At 35.6% G+C, this 14486-nt stretch overlaps 1 protein-coding gene across 5 annotated transcripts in view; it reads right to left on the reverse strand.

Moving 5' to 3' along the window:
* Positions 1–14486, reverse strand: part of LRCH1 (leucine rich repeats and calponin homology domain containing 1) — a 138850-nt gene that overhangs the window by 53214 nt on the left and 71150 nt on the right. For all 5 annotated transcript variants that reach the window (XM_075087014.1, XM_075087004.1, XM_075087023.1 and 2 more), the window contains exons 3-7: positions 13963–14089; positions 7565–7670; positions 6913–7049; positions 5040–5167; positions 2962–3046 (exon numbers count right to left, since the gene is read on the reverse strand). In XM_075087014.1, coding sequence (XP_074943115.1) covers positions 2962–3046; positions 5040–5167; positions 6913–7049; positions 7565–7670; positions 13963–14089 — 583 coding nt within the window. The remainder of the gene's footprint in view (positions 1–2961; positions 3047–5039; positions 5168–6912; positions 7050–7564; positions 7671–13962; positions 14090–14486) is intronic.

Consider the following 14486-nt stretch of genomic DNA (forward strand, 5'->3'; position numbering starts at 1 on the left):
ACAAACCACACTCCAAGTATTCTAAGCACAAAATTCACTAGTTCTTTCAGACCTGAAACAATGACAATCCAACAGCTAAAAAAGACATGCACAATATAAACTCATTTAGACAGCCAAGGCTACAGTGAAGTTCCTTCTCTTTCTTTCAGGTTGTATCTCATGTGACATTTAAGCATTAGATTTAGTCTTTTCTAGTTCAAAGATTCATGTTTTGTTAATTTCACAACTATAATTTGAAAATTTTACAGTAAAGTGTCCTTATATGCATTAATACAAGTTCTGAGTACTAAAACAGGCAAAACTTTTTTTCTCAGCAGAGTAACACACACAGCTTTTAGGGATATATTATTGAATGTTGGTGTAAAAAAAGCCATCAGCCATTCAATTTGGAAACAGAATCATTCCTTTAACAGGCTATGTCTCTTTCAGGGCTTACAGAACTCTGCAATTGATTTTCCAGGTGTTTCCTGCCAGTATACTATGAAACAGAAACTATCCAAAGCAGCTTGCAATAATACAAACGTACTGCTCCTTCACAGGTGAAATACTGCGTCTCACTTCCTTCATACACAGTTTTATTTTTATTCAGCTGGCAACAGAAAATGACAATAGACATGAGAATCAAAAATACCTAACTTTATTCCAACACTGAATTCAGATGATGCATTTGGAAAGAATATTCATGTACATTCTTGCTGGTACTAATGTATCACTGTTATGGGTAATAAAGCAGGGACACCATCTGGATCTTAATGAGTACCTTGTTCTTCTAATGAATTTTAACTGAAGAAAAAATAAGGCCAAAGAGAGGTGGAAAATGAATGAAAAAGCTACACTGTTCCTAAAAGATGAGGTACATGAGTTCATTACCTTAAAGCAGAATTCACCTTCAAGTTGCTGCCATCAATTTTACAGCAACACTACAATATGTCTTTCACTTGAAACCCCCATGATGGCTATAGCTCTGAAGAACTGGCCCTGTAATGACCCTACCAACAAGCCAGACAGAAATACGTAAATTGTTCATTTCATCAAGCACTTCCTCCTATGTGTATGGACTCAAAGCTAATTAATAAGCTTCCTAAAAAATACACTAGTATTCAAACAGATAATTAATTTAAGTTACCATTTTTGAAGTTATACAAATGCAAGATGACTTTGTAGTATTTTCTGTAAAACAGCTGAAACTTAACAGCCACTAGCCTTCAGACTAAACTGTAATTTGTTTTTATATGTCCGATGTATTTACAAAAACCCTCCAAAAATGTGTTTTAATGATCATGACTGATCATTTAAAGTTTATCTAATGTTTGGCATGCAGATTTCTGACTGTAATTAATGTGAATCTGTATTCGCAACATGCCCATATTTCTTGCACAATTCTCAATTGCTACACAGGTATTAAAGGTCGCCTCAGAAGTAAAAGTGAGTGCTGAATTTACTACCAAATACATTTGAGATTACTGATCTCAGCATCTATTTTCTCCTTAATAGTAGAGCAGTAGTCAGGCAGGGATGGAATGAGTAAATAGTTCTCATACTAAAAGCCTTTGTACTAATGAAAATGTATGGGATCACTGTTGGTTGTCTTTAAAACAATTTTTTGCAGCATTCAAATTGTCATTTTGATTACAGGAAAGATAATTTATTTTCTAAAGGTGTTATTAATAGCTAAAGAGGAAATTCTAGAATAACAGTTTCATTAACAAGCTAACTCAGCTTCAGGAAGCGTAAAAATGGCAAAGCAGTTTGTAAGCATCTCTGAATGGACTGCACGCTCTTACAAGTAGAGGGAAACTATTAGAAGTCTGGCTAGAAATAATCATAATTCTGATTCATTTCATCGAGCAGGAAACTTGCCCAAATACTTGAAAAAAAAAAAACCCCTCAGGGGTTTCTAAGGGCTCTTGTATTTAAAAGAGCAATTAGTGAGTAAGTGGATTCACTTTCAGTTTGGTTTTTAGGACCTACAAATTCAGTACCTAAGCTTGATTCTTTATATATTTGTTTCAAAAGCAACAGACTCTCTTTTCCTCAAAGGAGGAAAGAAACACTAAAGAATCCATGTAAAATTATTTTAAATAGCAAGAAGTCCATTCTTTTATTGTGACCTGAATATTTCCCATTAGGTCAGACCACAAATCCCATTATTTGTACATTTCAGAAAGATTATCACTGAATTATGCTGCAAATTCTTTACTTAATTACCATTATTTATCCAGTTCAACTCCAAATAGATTTAGTGCCCTGTTCAGCTGAGCAGTGCCTCAGAAAAAAGTTCTAGGAAAGCCTGTTGTAACTGCTTTGGACAACACTGGTCTCAGAAAGCCATCCTTTCTCTTTGCTCAGTCAGACAACATAGTTCAGAAGAAATTCGGAAGGCTTAATTCCAGCCCTGCCTAACTGCCAGAGCATGCAAACACATTAAGATCTGCAAAGTTTCTGAAGTTCCTACACTGCAGCAAACTGCCATAACCATGACATCACAGAACACACAAGGACTGGGCACACTGAAGTCCTGTTTATTCCCAACAGGTAAGAGTCAGCAGTCAGAGAGAAAAGGATTGAGAAGCCACCAGGCATGTAGCCTGTTAGGACATTTACTTCACTGGAAAGATCAGATATGGATTCTGGTTTGGTCTCTTTCTCTAGATTAAGTAAACTGCCTGAAAACTGTAGTGAATTTTCACTGTTGGCAGGTTGTTGACCATTTGTAAGCAAGTATCTCACTTCCCTCTTCAGAAGTGTACAGACAAAAAAACCCAACACCACCCGCCAAAAAAAGCCCCCCAGTTTCCTTTTATCTTTGTTTTAGCCATTTCTTAGCGAGAAATTAATGCCAAGGATGTGGCTGCAGTTTTGATGGCTAAAAACTTATTTACACTGTTACCCCATTTAAAATATAGTCAAAATATGGCTGTGGAGGGAAGGGGAGCTGGACACAAAATTCAGGCAACTTACCTCTGTTGCTGACAAACGTTTATCACCGTTATCACTACCAACACCTGAATCTGAGTCCTTTTTACTTGGGTAGATGTCATCAATGCTAGATGTGAATTAAAAAAAAAAATAAGACCACAATAAGAAGCTATTATAGCATTTACCATTAGAACTCTGTTCTGGTTTCACTTAAATCAAAGCAAAATTCCAACCAGTCTTAATGGACTAGGCTGAAATAGTTTAGTATGGTTAAAAACTACTCATTTGCAGTCTGGGGATAGTAAAATAGATCAGATGGAATAGCTGTCTAGCCTAATGACTAATGAAAACAACAGAAGCCTGCTACAAAGCTTGCTTTTGTCTATACACTGTGTAGAAACGCTTAGTTACTAGCTAAGTAGCACAGGAGTCCGACTGACGTCATCTAGCCATGGGAAAAGCAACTAAACTAGTTGAACTCAAACTGGAGTCAACTGATTTAATTCTAACCGTTGACGCATTAAAATGAACTGGTATTTCCCTGCGGCTTGAAGTAGTTATTAGCACAGAAACCTTCTTTTGTGCTTTAAAATAGACTTTGAAATTTAGGTTTTTAAGAAAACGACGACAGTAATGGCAACTGCTCCTCTCTCCTGGTTTCATTAAAATGAGTAGAGGTCATACTAGGTAAAGTACACTATTAGATGCAATACACTCCTCACCTAACTTTTAAAAATAGCTTTATTATCCTCTTATTTGCAATTCTCAAAGCTGTAATCCTAAATTCAGACTGACACGACAATTTAAAAAAGAACTTTATCAGTCTTCACACCAGTAAAATATCTAATTAATCCTAATCTTAAATCATCCCCTATCAGTAAACACAAAGGATTTTGTATAGAAACTGCATATGGAAATCCTAACTAGGTTATGCTTTTTCTTTAGAAGTGTGAAATTATTCTCTAAAATCAAAATCTGGTAATTATTATGAGACAGAGCATTAGGCTGTTAGTTACCAACTGGTACCTACTCTGTGCTACCCCCATACCCTAACCTGTATAATCCTGTATGGCCAAAACGTCATACAGGACATGACATTCCTGTCATTTTTTTCTTGTATACTAAAAGAACAAAACAGAAAACCAGCAAGTGTTTCCCAAACAGAAAAGTTGCTCTTCATCCTGGATTCTTCCCACCTTTGGCATTTATCTGACAGAAATCCACAAAGTGTCTCCAAACATACACGCAAAAAACCAAAAAATTTGCTTGAAACCTTACCTAGATGACTGATAGGAAGATTCTGTAACAGGTTGTTTTTTTTCCCTAGGGTGTTAGCAGCAACATCTCTGTTTTTATTTACATCAACACTTTGTTTTTATTGAGTACGTCTCTCCAAAAATAGGGCATTATCGTTCTTTCTCTGATTGATTATATTATACTTCCCATGTATAATGAAGGAGGACTGGCTAAAAACTTGTTTCCTATTAGCTATGGAGACTCTCATAAAAAGGAGCTAGTTTCTGTCCTAATACCACCATATAAGATGACATTTCCTAATGTTTGAAAGACATTAAAGATTTTGTATTTAATTTTGCTAACAAATTAGCACATTTCACCTTAAAAGGGTCTCAACAATTATACAGTTCTCTCTGCTGGATAGATAACAGTCTGGACGAATTTTTAAAAAAGCTTAAAACAACTACGCAATGAATGTATAACAACATATAAATCACAGAACAATACAAGAAATCAAAACTCATTTAATGTGTTAACAGATTTACGAGAAAGTTCCAACACTTAATGATACTACCATCTCAATTATTTTCAATATATTCCAGTAGTCTACTAGTAAGATGTTAGATTTAAACTAAGGTTCACTTCTAAGCTCTATCTTATTGCTAACTTTAATTGGAACATATTGTTACAATACTTTGTTCTAAATTCTTATAGGGATTTCACTAGAATAAAATATATTAAAGCAAAACAAATCTGTGTTCCAAAAAGTGCACTCTAAATAGCATCTAAACAAACAAATCTCTGGAAGCTAAAGATATAAATATATTTATTTCACTTTGTTCAGAAGTGTTACATGAAAAAACAAGCGAGATTTTCACATGTACCTTTCTTCCACGGGCTGGGGCAAATGCTGCTGTTCTATGGCATTAAGATACAGTGAGTCTGCTGTTTTAATCTGACAGGCCTGTACAGTCAGATATTTGAATATATGCACCTTACCCTTCGTACAAATCTGTTAGAGAAGAAAAAAAGGATAGGTTTCTAACTAGAATGAAAGAAGTAATGTATTCCAAATGTCACTTAGCGCATAACTCGCAGAAAACCAACTCATATCATCACAATAGATATCACATAAAGGAAAATGGAATTTATTCTTTTTTTTTTTAATTACTAAGAACTACTTCAAGTACCCAAACAATTATCTGTGTGTAGTAGTATAAAAACCCTCAGAGCATAAAAGACAAAACAAGAAAAGAATTTATTTTATTTTAAAAAATCCAAATGAGCTTTTCACGCAAAAATAATTACAAAGTAATATATCATATGGCCTATTACTAACCATAAATTGAATAATTATTTTCCAAAATTAGTCAGTAATGACATTTAATTAATCAGCATGTCTTTTATACTCTAAGTCACATTGTTTTACTAGTGTCCAACCACCTTTATGATGCATTTCACCTGCATTTTAGAATTTTTTTTCTTTAACTGCAGACTTCTAGCTCAAGTGCTTCTGCCTCTGCACCTGTGGTGCACACAAGCTTTCCTGGTTACTTAAGGGCCCCATTGTTTTAGACTTTGTATGAAGCTTGCAGGACTGAGAATGTGTATAAACTAATGTCACACTTCAGTATTGAAAACATTTTGGTATTCTCCTGTTTTATTATTTTTTGTCTTCTATTTTTTTAAAAGGTACTTCAGATAAAGATGAGTTACTGAACTCTACAACTACCTGAAAGGAGGTTGTAGTGAGATGGGTATCGGTCTCTTCTCCCAAGTAACTAGTGATAGGACAAGAGGAAATGGCCTCAAGTTGCATCAGGGGAGGTTTAGATTGAATATTAGGAAAAAATTCTTCACTGAAGAGGTTGTCAAGCATCGAACAGGCGGCCCAGGGAAGTGGTTGAGTCACCATCCCTGGAGGTATTTAAAAGACATGTAGATGTGGCGCTTAGGGACACTGTTTAGTGGTGGACTTGGTAGCATTGGGTTAACGGTTGGACTTGATGATCTTAAGGGTTTTTTTCCAACCTAAATGATTCTATGGTTCTATGTTCCCTGAAACTTGCTCTGTATTTTTTGAGTTTAGTAGCAGCATCACCACTGGTTATGAAAAGCATTTCTCCAGCGTAATAAAAACTCTCAAGTATTTCAACAACTGTTGACCTAGAACAAATGCAGCTTTCAGAGATGTAGTTTAAATCTACTGTCCAGTAAGTCAACAACAGCAGTGAAGTTGTGCTTAAGCAGCAAGCACAGGTTCCATTCATTTATTATAATAATTTCTCAGCATGGCTTACAGTTCAGAACAGGAGTTTCATTTCTCTTTCTCTGTGTATCACAATCTATAAACTTACACTATGAAGTAAAATTAATTTCCCACAGATTTAAGTTAATAGTAAATCACTGTAGACCACCTACAACTGGGTTCTTATTAACAGAGAAAATTTGTCATTATTCCCTTTTTCAAAATTATATACATATTCTAACAGTAAGTTTCATATGCAGACAGGAATTACAAAAATAAGCAGGTAGCTAGCTGAATGGAAATCTTCTAGATTCGTGTTGGTTCAAGTGATGCAGACTCATACACAGAACATAGCATACTGTCTGTGTCTTACGTACACATCAACAACTAGCGTCTGTGATGACTGACATTCAGAAGCCTGCAATTGCAGAAGGTGACATTTTATAAGCTAGAATTTGTTATCATCCGCTCAAAATTAAGGCACAATTTAAATTACAGATGTTACTTACTTGTGCTGGTGGAGATTGCAAAGGATTGTTCTCAAGCAGTAATACTTGTAACTGCACCATCTTTCTAAAACAAATTGGAATCACAAGCACTTTATTGCAGGAAAAGTCGAACTTTACCAAGGGCAGCTGTACTAGTTCTAAAAGTAACCAAAAAAAGAGAGACAGTGATATATCTGTATTTATTTTTGCCATAAAATAATATTTCTGAATAAGCCTTCTTTTGCATCAGGAAAGATACAAACTCAGGCAAGGAATACGATCAACATTTACTCCACTCTAGTCCATTCTATACTGGAAAAATGAAGAAAGTGTTATTGTTATAGAAATGGCAATGAATTTTAAAATTAATACTTTGAAATATTTTTTTCCCTGAAACTAAGCAGCCAGTTCCTGTACTGCATTCACAGGTAAGTACTTCTGCAACTTAAAAGAAGCCTAGAATCATAAAGATAATCCATTAAAAAACCTCAAGTATTGCTATTTAGTGAGTACCACTGAATGTTATAGTCTGCAAACTTAAATGGAATAAATTTGAACACAAAGTAATTACTACTTTTTAATCATATTTACTTAGATGGTAAAAAATACTTTCAAAATGCTAATAAAAGAGCTACTGCAAAGATATTAGGATTTTTTGTTTGTTTGCTTTTACCTTGGGGTAAAACTTCGAGGTAATTTCTTCTGACATTCAGTTCTTTTAAAGATTTCAGCTGGCCTATCTGCTGTGGCAAAGCTGTGATTTCATTACAGCTGACATCCTACAGCAAAACAGTAATAATAGAAATAATGAACTTTTTTTGTTCCTAAATATTAAATAATACAGACGTGAAATCATAGCTAATTTGCTGTTACATTGTAATGTTTTGTTAACCTCAAAACATGCAACCATCTATGTCCTGTCTTCACAATGCAAAACTAGATACATGAGAAAACATTTACCCATTACTTAAAGCCCAGAGCGAATTCTTATTTGAAGTTTATTTTTGAAGTTAATTTAATATCTATAGAAACATTAAAAACCATTTGCTGAAGATGTTTTACATTTTTGTTCTTAACTTTTATTCATGTGAAGTACTCAGTATTAAGATTACATAACTAAAAAAATTGATGAAATATAAAACTGCTAGTGTGTGGATCTGATTTTTTTAAAAAGGTTCTTGTTCTTCTGGAGGGAATATTTAAGCAAAACTTTTTTTTTTTTAAGAGAGAAAATAGAATTCCATTCGGTAATGATGCTTAGGAAAGGCATAATTTGATTATCACATCATATAATAGGCCATAATAAAATAGGGTCTTATTTAGTATTATACAGATATTCAACATATTATTGTAAAAGCTACTGCTTAACTGCCTAGAGAGGTTCTAAATAGGCCTGATTTGGATGACTAAATACAACTGATTTAATAATCTGGATGAGATTGGAACACATCCTCATTCCAGTGCTCCTAAAGAAATAACTGCTGTAAAGTTGAGTTGAAAGTACAGGGTCTGGCTATCCTGAGTATAATTTCAAGCAACAGATTTATATACAGTAGTATTACTGTAATAAAAACTATAACACTATTGCTAACAAGCAACTGCTATGAATGTCTACTTAAGATCAGCTTCTTGGATTAAGTCAGCCTAAAATGAGATAGTTTTCAGATACTAGCTATCATTTTTACTGACAAACCATCTATACTCAATGTGAAATCAAAAGGACATTGAAACATCTGCTTACACTCCAGGCAACCTGTAAATTTGAGTAATGGCCCAATTCTTCCATTTCTGCATTAAAAAAAGGAAACCGTATTTCACGGTATGAGAAGTAAGTGGTGTAATGCCAAATTTTCCTGAAGAGCCAATGGAATACTTTTAGGACATTCACTCCTACTCTCCTGATTGTTTCAAATAGATTTATACAGTATCTGGGAGCTCTCAGATTACAAAATTTCTAGCAGTCAGTCAGATTTCCAAGTCACCTCTTTGAAGATAGTTGCTTTAATACTAGTCAAAAGCGTTATATTAACTCTCTATCTTCAAGCCTAAAAACTAATTAACAAAAGATGTCAGTAAAAGCAAAATGGGATCTGGCAATGCTGCTCACTGTATCAGACAAGTTTCTTCTTGTAACAGAATCTCACTACTGCTAAAGGATCCTTCCCTTGTCAAAACACAGTCAGGAAATTATTTTAGCTTTTAGACAAGGAAATTAAAAATCCCAGTTAATCAGTGCATCTTTTGCCCAAGTTGCCACAAAGTATGGTTAATTGCACTGTTCCCAGATCATTTATTTTTAAAGCTTTACTGTCCTATTTTTAATTTATAGACTTTAAACAACTTCATAATTAGTTACTCAATTTTTAGAGTACGGAATTTAAATTTAAAGTCACCTTGTGGCAGAGGAACTCTAGACCAAGCGTACTTATGCACAGACATCAGATCAAGGCAGGGAAAGAGAGAATTTCAAAGGAAGCGTGTGTGGGGTGGGGGAAGCCTGCCAGTGTGTAGCCTGGAAAACAAAGTCCACTTATAACCTTTCAAAACATCCTCAGTAAGACTGATCTGTTGTGATAGCATGTCAGCATTTACAAGATCTCTGGAGACAGTGGTATTCTTTATCCTACTGCATACTGCAATCCAACATTTCTTTTTTTATTACTTTGTTTGAATAGCCATGTAAAACAAAAACCTATAACATTTCTAGTTACACTTATGGGCTTGATTGCTATTAGAATTCACAAGCGAGTATGTGACAGAGACAGCATTTATCTTTCCCATTACCTTGGCAGTAATGGAAGCAATACTATCAAATTCAAATGCATCTCATTTTCAGGCTAATAATTTTTTTAAAGGAACTAGATAACCAGCAGTTTGGAACTTCGCTTCAAGAACATCTGCAGACAACTGAAGTGAAGTCCAAACACCTACTCAAGTTCCAGGGGCTACTGTTTGCTGAAGGTCAGACTTCTTGCATTAATTCTATTTCATCCTGCCATGACAACACAGACACAATTTCTCAAGATTAATGTAAGGCATATTTAAATTTAACATTGATTTCTGTGGCTTGAAGCTCAATGGCATGAAAACAAATAAAAACCTTCAACATTTTTCTTTTGTTTACGGTAAAGTTTAAACAGTCTTACCAATAAAATTCAGCATAATATAAAACCAAATGTGATACTCTGGCTCCATATTTATTGACACACAGGACTTTATCCAGACCATCCAAATTGAGGTAAACTTCCCCCTTACATCCATTTTAAAACTTGGGATTCCTGACTGAGCTGTTATTCCTAAAAAGCACGTGGATTCTGTCAGAGCTTGTGCCATACAAGACAAACTGAATGGTAAAAAGAAGTTACACAGTGCATGAGCACATGGATCCTTTTACAAAATGGAAGGCAGCAGGTCCCACTTGGCCAGTCTGCTGGCCCAGATTACATGAATGAGGTGAAGGACCTAAATCCCAGCTGAGAGATTTAAAGGCTTCCAACATGAGACAGGAGCATCCCAAAGTTGGAGAATCATAGAATGCCCTGAGTTGGAAGGGACCCACAAGGATCATCAAGTCCATGTCCCTGCACAGGACAACCCCAAATTCACACCGTGTCTCTGAGGGCATTTTCCAAGTGCTTCTTGAATATGGCCATGCTTGGCGCCGTGACTGCCTCCCTGGGGAGCCTGTTCCAGTGCTCCACCACCCTCTGGATGAAGAACCCTTTCCTAATATCCTGCGTAAACCTCCCCTGGCACATCTTCCTGCCATTTCCTTGGGTCCCAGAAGCAGAAGGCTGCTCCCTGAAGAAGTAAGAAGTGCAATATTGCCTGATAGGATGTAGAACGTTACTTTGCTGTACATCTGATAGTTTTGGGTGCAATTAACAAGTTATCTCTGCCCAAATACTTTTCTTTGATGGAAAGGAATGTTCAGATTATCTTCACACCAGTTTTGCACTCATCCTCCTGGTTGACAGAAGAAGTATGATTGAGTTATGCAGCTGCAAATAAAACTAGGTTCCCCAACTAAATTTTGCAAATAATTTTAATATATCCTGCAGGTAGAACAATCCATGTGTTATTTTGATGCTTTTTAGATAGCTGTCAGATCTACATAACCCAGAACCCTAAAATTTAAATGAATACCTGAAAATTTACTGCATGTAATATCCAAGCCATTCTATGCCGCAAGTATGAAATTTATATAAATACATATGGGTGTTACAGAAAAAGAACTGCCTACCCCATTTTGGAAGAGAGGGAAGAAACTAGTTAGTTGGAAAGATCTGACCTAATTTACAGCAAACTATGCTTGTATCATTCAAGAGTGACTACAGAAGTAAAATTTGTTTCAAAAAGTCGGATTAAAAAAAACACCCCCAAACCCCCATTGCTACGTACAAACAGATTTTACTGCATGCAGCCTGTGAAAAGCTGTAACACACTGAGAACCTGAGGGTGCTCTGCAAAGTCCTAGTAATACAAGAACTGAATGCAGTCAGGTGGCATCTGACACTTCTCAGGACAGATGCCCTGGGCCAGCTCAGCAGCAGCGCTGCTGTTTGTCCCAAAACAACAGCTTGCCCTGCCAGAGGGCTGGGTGGTGGCGTTTCTTGAAGGCCACATGCTGTTCAGGCTGGCATTGCCCTCACACAGCTGAATGTCTTGTGCAACAACTGCAGCGTGACTCAACCTTTTTTATCTATTTTTTTTTAATCATTTTAGAACAATGATCACCTTATCTAAACTGCATTATATTACTTATGCCAATACAGATACTGGCTCTCAATCCTACCACGATTTGCTTCTCCCAATACATCACAGTTTAGTCATTTCCAGCTAAATAATGCAACTCATTTCACTGGAAATGTACCACAGTGGCATCAAACTAAGTAATCATGTCATCTGACCAAGCCCTGCCTAATTTAACAAAAACTTGTTATTCACTTGCCCCATCCCCTTCTAATTACAAAGAACTAGCATCAGACCTTCTTCAGCTTTCATAATTCTTTTTGGCTACCAAAGTGACATGTTTTTATAGCCTCTCAACTGAAATATTTTTAGAGCAGGAATTGTTGTGTTCTTCATTACAAAGGGTAACACTGAAATTATACTCTAATTGGAAAGCAATACAAAAATCCAGTATTCCAGAAGTTAATTTATACATACGATTTGTTCAAAAAAACCAAACAAGCGCTATCTCCTTTGACTATCATCTACATTAATTTTCAAGCTTTTAGTTTTTACCTTTTCAGAAGTCTAAAATAAGGATAAGGGCTACTATTAAGCTAGGTACAAACTCTTACTAACCAGTGAAACGCAGCACCAGCAATGCTAGTTCACCTTACTGGGAGGGTTCAAACTTGAAATTGGAGGGGAAATTAGATATGAAAGCACTTCAGCAGCTCTTTACTGAAAATATTACCACAGACCTCAGTTAACAGAAGTAAAACGGATGGTTTTGATTGGACAGAAACTAGCCAAGTCTTTCAATTACTTCATATTAGCCCCCCACCACTAAGCTAGGCTACATTTAAACTAGAAGCAATCAAGATCTAACAGGTTCCAGTCTTTGTTTATTATCTATTCAGTCATCTTATCCCCTAAATTAGGATGTGTTTAGTACTGTCCGACTTTAATTATACATAAAACTGGAACTATAAATCTTTTATTGAATCTATTTTAAGCAAAGCAGAAACAATGCTATAGCCTAACAAATTAAATCAAAACCATTTCAGTAATCTAAATAACGCCATCACAGACACATTCAATAAACTACGTGATAAATTAATAATGCTTACCAAACAAAACAGAACAAACTTGGTAGTCTTTAGTTCAGGTACAACCCAGAAAGGAAAAGTTAATTATCCCCCAAACCTCACCAAGAGCCAGATCAGTTGTAAAAAATACAAGAAGCCTGATACCACAGGATGCTGTACAAAAAGAATACTAGTTGCCACTTCATTCCACAAATGAAGAACCAGTAGCAGGATCGGGCCCTAAAACAAGGTCAGCTCAATTTCCGTAACATAATTTAGTAGAGAAACTACTGTTATAAAAGGAACCCCAACAGGGGTTGGACAAGATGCTCTCCAGAGGTCCCTTCCAACTTCTACCATTCTGTGATTCTGTGGGTAACATGATAAGCAGGCACATTCAGGTACCAAAAAGAGGTGCAAGGTAAAAGCAGTCAACAGAGATATCAGCAGTTGGAAAAAAGTTCAAATATCATTGTTATACTCTGCATAAATTAGCAGCATCAAAATGTAGTTCATTTGTCAATTTGTATCTTAGGAGGTTAAGGTGAAATAACCAGAAGACGTAACGTACGTGCCACTGAGAATTCAGAGTCTCAGCCTACAATACACAAAAGAGGAAGATGAAGGGAGAGAAAGGGATGCACTCTCTTATATACATTTTCCACATACAAACTTTAAAAAATATGTGCAATTAAATTAATTTTAAGTTAAGGTACCAAATAATTTTTGCCTTTTCAGATTCTCATTTATTAGACAATATATTATAGATTGCCTACTGCCTGCAGAAACAGTAGTCATATGGACAGCTTTGAAAACAAGAGGAATATAATTGTTTTGTAAATGTTTAGATGGGTGTTCCAGGAAAGGAAGGTTGCAGGACAAAAATAGTGAAATAGACTGAGAAGAACAGTATCAGTAGTGGAATGCAATGTGGTAAGTGCATAGTAATAACAGACAGAAAGGAAGCAGAAGGGGAGGATGCTACAGCAGGGCATACAGCTTTGCAGAGCCTGATGCGAGAACCAGGGACTTGAGACAGCAAAACAGGAGCCAGTGCAAGTGATGAGTAAAACTCAAAGACGATGAACTTTGAAGCTGAGTTTTGAATGAACCAAGGGCAGTGACATTGTTTAGAAAGGTCCCGAAGAACATAAAGAAAACTATTTTTATGTTACTACCCAACACACTTGAGAAGTCCAAAAGTTATTTTTTTTACCTGCATTATAGTTCAAATATATTTGCAAAGTGGATTTTACTGTTTCTAATAAAATACAAAGTCAAAATAAAAAATAAAAAAAGATCAGTAACATACCAGTTCCATTAACTGTTTTAGCTGACCTATCTCTTCTGGAAGGGAACCTAGCTTATTGTTACTTGCAATTAAGACTTTTAGAGGAAGACCACACAGGCAAGCTGGCAAAGAAGAAAGCTGATTTCGACTGCAACAAAACAAAAACAAACCATTAAAAACACCAGTGACATTCTACTGTATACTCACATAAAGTCTGAGAGTTGTAAAAATCCTTCATTTTGATGGGTTAGATTTTATGCAGATAAAATTTAAATTTTTGAATGGCAGTCAGTAAGAAAAAAACTGCACATCAAAAATATCTGCATTAATACTAAACAGTATTGTGGAATATCACCACTCTGGAAAAAATACATTATATCAGTTTAATAATATTGTAACGCCTGGTTGTCACCTAGAACAGCTGTTTCCCTTCTTAATGGATACAAGAAAGTCAACTGAGACAGTATTTTGCAATTATTTAAACATTCCTATGGTTTACTGTGGCAGTATAATGGATGTCTGTTGTTCCAGCTGGAAGACAAATA

This window comes from Phalacrocorax aristotelis, chromosome 1, assembly GCF_949628215.1.
Source record: "Phalacrocorax aristotelis chromosome 1, bGulAri2.1, whole genome shotgun sequence".
NCBI lineage: Eukaryota > Metazoa > Chordata > Aves > Suliformes > Phalacrocoracidae > Phalacrocorax > Phalacrocorax aristotelis.